This window comes from Cotesia glomerata, linkage group LG9, assembly GCF_020080835.1.
Source record: "Cotesia glomerata isolate CgM1 linkage group LG9, MPM_Cglom_v2.3, whole genome shotgun sequence".
Lineage (NCBI taxonomy): Eukaryota > Metazoa > Arthropoda > Insecta > Hymenoptera > Braconidae > Cotesia > Cotesia glomerata.
This window is the reverse complement of record NC_058166.1, coordinates 15,811,723-15,821,268: the sequence shown is the minus strand read 5'-3', so window position 1 is coordinate 15,821,268 and position 9,546 is coordinate 15,811,723. Positions and strand designations below refer to the sequence as shown.

Genomic DNA, 9,546 nt, shown 5'->3' with positions numbered 1-9,546 from the left:
ATTTATCGGATGCGTTAACAATAGTTATTTATGATTATAATAATAGTAAGTGTTCATCTTGGTCTTTATTTCTTCTCACTTTTAACATTTAATTTATTTTTACAATTCTAAAAAGGCTTGGACGAAATATTGCACTTCGGTTTTGAAAATCAAAAGGAAAAAAGCGGTAAAAAATGAAGAAAAAAAAAACAAAATAATTTTATCTTCACTTAATACTTAAGTTTTCAAAATCAAGCAGCAATATTCGTTCGATAAACTAAAATATTTACAAATTTATCCTTCCGGTGGATCGTGAATAACACGGAGAAAAAAAAGAAAAAAGAGGAAAAAATTACATTATAAGGTAAAAGTCTATTAAATAGGAAATATTAATAAGTGTCGGTTCAAATTTAAAACTAGAAAAATTACAATCTTAAATAAAAATTAAAAAATTCAAATTTTAAATGTTAATTTTTACAGCTTTAAATGTAATACTTACATTTTGTAATGTAATTTTTACAAGGTTCGTTGAATTACCATCTGAAATTGTAGTTTTTTATACTCAGAAGAAAAAATTCTTGCACCAAAAAAATTTATTTTAGAGCAAGAAAAAATTTTCTTGGCTCAAGAAAATTTTCAATCTTTAATATTTTATTGAACCAAGAAAATTTACTCTCGTCAAGAATTTTTTTTTCATTGTATAAAGCATCACGTTACATTATATAACGACGTTCTAATTAGCAAATTATCTATCTCCATTTTAGAAAATCTTTTATTTGTACGAAAAAAACAATTAGTTCGAAATTTATTATCACTATAAAAAACCATTTAATATCATTAATATCTAATAGAGGTATAATATTTAGGTTTGAATCATTTAAATAATTTATAATCAGATTATTACTACATCAAAAAATTAAAAAATCACCCTCTAAAAAATAAGGAGTTACAAATTGCTAATTAGACCGTCGATAATATCATTTTTTCCAATTACATTATATAATCTAACTTAGACTTATTCTAATATTTGTTATTTCGCGTTCCAGATGCCATAAGGGCGTATAAAAATTTTTTTTTCTGTACGGCTGCACAATTTCAAAACACAGTAACTGACAATTTTAAGATTCTTAAAAATTTTTCTTATTCAAGAAAAAGTTTGCGCGCCAAATTGATAAAAAATTTGATTTATGAATAGAAAATTTAGGACATAAATATTTTTAAGAAAAAATACTTGAAATTACGGTTTAAAAGTCATAAGAAATGCAGCAATACTAAAAAAAATCAGGTATAAAAATTTTTTTGGGAACGTATTTTTTCATGAAATGTGCAGAAATGCAAAAAGAAATTTTTTTCTAAGCTAAAAATTTTTTTGGATTTCGAAAAAAAAAAAAAATATAATTTTTATCATACGCCCTTATGCACACTGATAGAAGGATTTCTTAGTATTTAAGAAAATTGCTTTGTACTTAAGAAATCATTTCTTAAACATCATTTCTTAGTATTTAAAAAATATTTCTTAGTATTTAAAAAATATTTCTTAAATACAAAGAAATATTTCTTATGAATCCCGGAAAAAATAGACCGGAAAAAATAGACCTGGAAAAAATTTTAAAGTCATGAAAAATTCATATTATTTCAGATTTATTAAATTTCTATTATCATTATAATTTTTATTTTATAATAATTTTAATGAAATAATATGAATTTTTTATAATTTAAAAATTTTTTTCGGTTCTATTTTTTCCGGTCTGTTTTTCCGATTACCATTTCTTATATACTTAGAAATATTTTTTAAATGCTAAGAAATGATGTTTAAGAAATGATTTCTTAAATACAAAGAAATCTTCTTGAATGCTAAGAAATCCTTCTGTCAGTGTGGCATCTGTAACGCGATTTATTAATCTGGAATTGAACTGTATTAAAATGTAATTTTTTCCTTTTTCTTTACCGTATAATTTACAGGATTAATTACTTCATTAATATTTATAAAAAAATGCTCGAAAATCAGGAAGTTAAACCAGAAAACTCCCTTAAACCGAGAAAAATTACAGTTCGAAATAAAAATTTCAAAATTCAAACACTGATAGAAGGATTTCTTAGCATTTAAGAAGATTTCTTTGTATTTAAGAAATCATTTCTTAAACATCATTTCTTAGCATTTAAAAAATCTTTCTTAGTATTTAAGAAACATTTCTTTGCATTTAAGAAATATTTCTTAGTAGTTATGTTTCTTAATATTTAAGAAATATTTCTTTGTATTTAAGAAATATTTTTCAACTACTAAGAAATGATTTCTTAAATACAAAGAAATCTTTTTAAATACTAAGAAATCCTTCTATCAGTGAACTTTTACTACTTTAAAATTTTTACACCTTCACATTTTGCAATTTAATTTTTACAAGGTCCGTAAAAATTACAATCTGAAATTAAAATTTTTTCAATTTTTCACGCGAATCAACACGTTATATTTTGTAATGTAATTTTTTCTTTTTTCTCTACCATGTTATCTACAGTATTCATTACAACTAATGAAAATAAAATTGAGAAGCAAAGTAAACTGTTAACCCGACCAGTTGGGGGTAGACCAAGACTCAGCACTGCCGAGATGATTTTCGGGTCACAATCCAAGAACACTGTGGGGGTGGACGTGTTGGTGTGCATGTGAATGAATAGATGAACTTGAGTGAGTGAGACCTAAACTGTGTGACGTAGGTCCAAGATTTAGAGGCGGCGAGTTCGCATTGTGCATTAAACCACTCAGCATCCCGCTCATCCCACTCAGAGCTGAAAGACTGACCATTCCGCCGGGTGTTTGCAGACCATCTTGGTGTATATTAGGCTTAACATCTTTTTGTTCGAGTTCTTCACGCTTCTTCACTTGTTTACGCTCCTTGGCGCGACGGTTTTGGAACCAAATTTTTACCTGTCGTTTCAACATAAATAAACATGTTAATTAATTCTCATTTTAAATGTCTACTTGTTATTGTTGATTTTAAATGTTTTAAGATAGTTTGCTGCTTACCTGTCGTTCCGAGAGCGCTAAATGCGAAGCTAGTTCAGCTTTTCGTCTGATTGTTATGTATCTACTGCAATAAAACTCTTTTTCCAGCTCCAGCCGCTGGTGATCTGTGTATACTACTCGGTATTTATCTTTTGTTCGGGTTTTACCTGGAATTGATTAGTTTTTGTCATTAGTATGAAGAAAATATTTTTCTAAATTAATAACTTAAAATTTTAAACAAGCTACAGCCAAAATAAATATAGAAAAAATTATTTTTCTTTAAATTTATAATTCTAAGTTCAGAAAAATAATTTTTAAATTTCATAAATTAAAATAAAATTAATAAATTTAAAAATTATTTTTCTTTAAATTTATAATTGTAAGTTCAGAAAAATAATTTTTAAATTTCATAAATTAAAATAAAATTTCAATTTTTAATAATTGCTATTAATTTTTATTAATCATTTCAAATAAATACAATTTTAATCATTGATTTACATTTTATTATCAATAATAAATTGTTTCCATTCCAATAACATTAATAAAAAAAATTTCAGACAAATTAAATTTGAGACAATTAAATAATAAAAATACAATTAGTTATAAAATACATAAATGGTGCCAAATTTGGATAATTGACATAAAAAAAGAAAATTTGGATTATGTAATTTGAGATAAATATTATTGCAACGAAAAATAATGAATTAGTATTTATCGAATTGCCCCGAGTAAAAACAGAATTCCGCCGCACCACCGCTGCACGGCTTTTTAAGCGCCGCACCACCGCTGCACTACAGCCGTGACAATTTTGGTTATTTTATAAGTGCCGTATCACCGCCGCACCACCGCCGTGACAAGTAAAGAATTTATCTATTCGCCGCACTACCGCCGCACCAGCGCCGTGACAAGTAAATAAATTTCTATTCGCCGCACCACAGCTGTGACGCGCCCGGGTAAAAATAAAATTATTAATTTTTACGAAAAAATAATAAATTTCGTTCGACCGCCGCACCACCGCTGCACCACCGCCGCACCATACCACTGTTTGATGGTATATACATTGAAATAATATATTCGTTGATCATTCAAATAGCTTAACTAAATTTTTTAAGTTAAGTATGGCTTGCAGTGCAGTTGGCAATGTTCGAGACTTCCATGCAGACGATCCAGGTTCGAATCCCATCACAGTTCAATTTTTAAAATTCTTTCAGAGTATTTCGCTAGGCGTACCGCTTCTGTGCAACTCGAGGACGAAATTAAAAATCTACATCAACAATACGACTAAAAAAATCAATAATTTCGCGGTGCTTTGGCCTGATTAAAAAAAAATTTTTTTTTTTAATATTAGGCATTCGATTAAAAGGAGGTTGATCAATAGGTCTTACATAAAGATTTCTAGTCGCATTATTTATTAATTAATTATTGCGTGATAAATTAATTATGATACCATTTTTTGTGAAATTGTAGGTATGATTTAGCATTGGTGCGGCGGTGGTGCAGCGGTAGTGCGGCGATGCTAGGGGGAGTAAATTTTTAGCGTGCGGCGTAATAGTCCGCCAAACGGCGGTCGTGCAGCGGTGGTGCGGCGGTCGAACGAAATTTATTATTTTTCCGTAAAAAATAATAATTTCATTTTTACTCGGGGCATGTAAATAAAACGAATGTGTTTGAATTTTTTAGATAAGAATTTTCCAAGAGAAGATATAAATTAAAGCGAGGAAATCTTTGAAAGATAAAAATTTTGTTGAAATTTTCTCTTATATACTTTTATGTAAAAGTATTTGAAAAGAAAAGGGAAGATTAAATTTTTTATAACACATAAAAATGCTTCTTTTGACATTACACCTAAAAGTAACACTTTCTGAATAAAAAATTTCTATAAAAGAAGAAATCTCAACTGTCCGAGGAAATTCTTTTAGAGTTAAAGGTAAAAAAACTTGATCTTTAGAAATGTAAATTTAATAACATTTAAAGATCATGTTAATTTGTTTAAATTACTCGAAAAATTTTGAATTTATGAGAGGTGAAAATAACATTCTTCCTTTGATATAAAAAATAGTAATGATGAAAATTACTCTCTCAGATCACATATCGACGTCCTAATTAGCAAATTGTCTAACTCCATTTTAAAAAATCTTCCATTTGTACGAAAAAAAAATTAGTTCAAAATCTATCAAAATTTATTATTAGTTAAAACAACAATTTAATATCTAATAGAGGTATAATATTGTGGATTGGATCATTCAAATAATTAATAATTAGACTATTGCTACATTAAAATGTTAAAAAATCACCTTCTAAAAAATAAAGAGTTAGACCAATTGCTAATTAGACCGTCTACATGCACCTGATAATTCCCATTATTAGATTATAAGAATAATAATTTTATACAATATATTTTCTGTAGACTGGTTAATACTATAAATCTGAATTTTTTTATTGGCTGTCCAGTCTATTGCACGAATTTTTTTAACTAATTACCCGAGTCAGAATAATGAACCTATATGAGCCTACATGAACCTACATGAGCCTACAGAATAATTTTCAATTGTTTTGATCGATATTATTCAATTTATAAATTGAATTTTTAAGTTTTTTTATCAATAAATTTTTAGTTACTATTTAAATTTATTTGTATTGTACTATTTAAAATTAAAGATAAAAATATCGATCAAAACAATTAAAAATTGTCCTGTAGGCTCATGTAGGTTCATGTAGGCTTATGTAGGTTCATTATTCTGACTCGGGTATTTATCTAATAATTTATAATATCCTTCGCCTGTATTCCCTACAGGCATAAACGATTTTAAAATTCGTATATAAATTTGTCATTAAAGGTAAATTTGACTGAAAAAATAACACTGGACAGTGTCTCGGATAGCTTAAGGGAAGAGCAGTTGGCGCGATACCAAAAGATCCAGGTTCGATTCCTGGTCTGGGCCGTCCGAATTATTTTTTCAGTCAAATTTACCTTTAATCACAAATTTATATACGAATTTTAAAATCGTTTATGCCTGTAGGAAATACAGGCGAACGATATTATAAATTATTAAGTAATTAATTAGTTAAAAAAATTCGTGCAATAGACTGGACAGCCAATAAAAAAATTCAGATTAATAATAATTTTCTTCCCGGTAATAAATAATAAACTTTAACTGAATATCTATACTTATAAAGGAACTAACTTGATTAAGAAATAGTATATTACACACCTAGGGAAGTAAAGTAAGAAATGTCTCAGATCACATGTAATTGTTGGCCGAGGCGAAGCCGAGGTCAACAAACATGTGATCTGAGGCTTTCTTATTTACTTCCCGAGGAGTGTATACTATTTTTTTGTCCGACGAAGGCGGAAAGCGGCAACTTAGTTTAGTGCAGCGGGACGAAAGTTGCCACTTTCCGCCCGGAGGGCAAAATAATTTTCTCATCTCCGGGCGGAAAGCGTCAATTTTCCTCCCACTGCGCTAAACGAAAATGCCGCTTTCCGCCTCCGTCGAGGAGAAAAATAGCATACACACCACGGGCAGTAAATAAGAAAGCCTCAGATCACATGTTTATTGACCTCGGCTTCGCCTCGGACAACAATTACATGTGATCTGAGACATTTCTTATTATTACACTGATAGAAGGATTTATTTGTATTAAATAATATTTGTTAATAGTTAATAAATCATTTATTGAAGACCACTTTTAGTATCAAACAAATATTTCTTAGTATTTAAAATGATTTGTTTGTATTTAATAAATCTGATATTCATTTATTAAATATTAATAAATCTTTTAAATACTAAGAAATATTTGTTAAGGACTAAAAGTGGGCTCTAATAAATGATTTGTTAAATATTAACAACTATTTTTAACTATAAACAAATCCTTCTATCAGTGTGCCCTAGATGTGTAATATACTATTTAAATTAAAAAATTTTCTGGAATAGCGTCAAAAAATGTTTTCATAAAAAATCTTCATATAAAAAATTTAAAATAAAAATTTAAAGTAAATAAATAATTTTTTACCCAAACTTTTTTAACGCAAGTAAAAATTAATAAATCCAAGAAAATTAAAAAAAGTTCTTCTTAAATCAAATTACTAATTTTATCATGATAAAACAATTTAACAAGATTCGATGTGTGGATAAAATAATTCTTGTTAAAACATTAATTATCGCTGCAAACAAATGTTTCGATTTTTACTAATTTTTAATTTTTACTAAATTAAAAAAAAAATTTTTCATTGCAAAATATAAAATTTTCATCTTACATTCAACACAAAGGAATAATTTTGTGATAGATAAAAATTATTTGAGTACTAAAGATATAACTAATATCAATTTAACATGGCAATTTTTATTATAGTATAAAATTTTTTAATTGAACATTGAAGCTGATTATTTTTTTTTAATTTTATTTAAAATTTGCCTTATTTTTTCTAATAAAATTTAGGAAATAATTTTTACATACAATAACATGCAAAGCGCATTTAGCCGTCGCATACATAAAGTTATAATAAAATACATTATTGTTATTATTAAAATAAAATAAATTTAATAACAAAAGTGTATAATTCTAAAAATAACAATAAAACAAAAAAAAATTGTTTTAAAACGTTGAAAAATGATAACATATTATCATACAAGATACACGAAATCATGCGTCATGTCTCACGTAGGCGAAGCACTGTTAATTACCCTCTTTGATAAGCATTTGTTTACAATTATAAGATGAACACATTCGCTTGACAAATTCTTTTAATATTCATGCGTTTATATATTTTATCAACAGAAATACGAGTAGGTGTTTACGCATCGAATATTAGAATATTATATCTAAAAATATATTTTTATCGGATATAAAAATCGATAAATAAAATAACTATTCATTCAAAATGTGGATCGGAAAATTTACTTTGTTAAAAAATGAATTTATTTTTATTTATTTATTTACTTATTTTAATGTAATCCTGCAACAATAAACATTGTATTACAAGGACACAGGACTCAGTGAAAAAAATAAAAAAATTTTAAAAACCGAGAAGAGTTGGTAAAGTGGTGAGGAGAGGAAGACGATTAGATAAGACTGATGCGGCAAGATCAAAGACAGACACGCTAATCCACCATTCCTCGATAACTTTATGTGTGAGACGAAAGAGCCCGCAATTCTACTGCTTTACTTATTTTATATTTTATAACTTGTAACGTTTAAAAATTTTCATGTTTCTTTTTTTTTTAGTTATTGGGAAAAAATAGTCTGTCAGAATTTTTGATCATTGGAATTTTCTTTACAAGAATCTGGAAGTGTACAGGAAAAAATTTTGAGTCATTGCGTCAAAAAAATGAATTTGAAAAAATTTTATGCTCGTTATTTAAAATTTTTTTGTATTGATTTAAGATAATTTACCGTAAAAAATTTACAGTAAATAATTGACAGTAAGAAATTCGGTCAAATTTTGTCATTGCGTCAAAAAAATTTGTGTTAAATATTTAAAACATAAATTTTTTGACACAATGACAAAAAATTTTTTACGGTGTAATAATTATCTTAAAATATTAAAAATTAAAACTACTCATTAAAAAATTTTTCTTCATTATGTATTGTGTAAAAATTTTAATATTGACACTCTTTTAATGTTAGATTAATTCAAAGCTGTGTTAAACTAAGCCAAAAAATTTCTTTTGAAAAAAATGAGTAAATTGTAGTGAGGAATTAATTATTTAAAATTGTAAACAGTTTTATTTCGTAGCTGAAGAAATTAAAAATTTTTCTCACAAAAATTTTCTTGTTAAAAAAAAGATTTTTTGATTTGAAAAATAAAAACAATTTTGGATGAAAATTCGCAAGTTGTCTATCTAAAATTGTTTTTTCTTCAATCAAGAAAACTTTTTTTCAACGAAAATTTTGATTTTTCAAACTAAAAAATGAAATTGTTTAAAATTTTTAATAAATTAATATTTTACTAGCAATCTTGCAGTCACTATGTGACTGCCGTGACATGTGAACTATATATAAATAAAAGTTTGCTTTATTAAAAAATGAATTTTGTGAAATTGCACTATACTTTCTTAAATATTAACGTTTTGAAAGATATAAGCTCATCCCGATGTTACACTCATCAAGAGCTTTCATTTGAGTACCCACATGTATTTTGATATATTTTTCCTATATACATATATATAAAATATATAAATATATGAAAAATTGATGTAGGTACTCAAATGAAAGGTCTTAATGAGTATAACATCGGGATGAGGTTATATCTTTAAAAATGTCAATAGTTCACGAGATATTTGTTAAATTACACTATACTTTCTTAAATATTGATGTTTTTAAAGATATAAGCTCATTCCGATGTTACACTCATCAAGAGCTTTCATTTGAGTACCCACATGCATTTTCATATATTTTTCATATATACATATATATAAATATATAAAATATATGAAAAATTGATGTGAGTACTCAAATGAAAGGTCTTAATGAGTATAACATCGGGATGAGGTTATATCTTCAAAAATGTCAATAGTTCACGAGATATTTGTTAAATTACACTGTACTTTCTTAAATATTGATGT

At 26.7% G+C, this 9,546-nt stretch overlaps 1 protein-coding gene across 1 annotated transcript in view; it reads right to left on the bottom strand.

Moving 5' to 3' along the window:
• Positions 1-2,451: 2,451 nt before the first annotated feature.
• The window catches only part of LOC123272162 (homeotic protein caudal-like), a 30,263-nt gene continuing 23,168 nt past the window's right edge, over positions 2,452-9,546 (bottom strand). Inside the window, exons 2-3 of the mRNA XM_044738860.1 lie at positions 3,002-3,147; positions 2,452-2,902 (exon numbers count right to left, since the gene is read on the bottom strand). Coding sequence (XP_044594795.1) covers positions 2,597-2,902; positions 3,002-3,147 — 452 coding nt within the window. The 3' untranslated portion in view covers positions 2,452-2,596. The remainder of the gene's footprint in view (positions 2,903-3,001; positions 3,148-9,546) is intronic.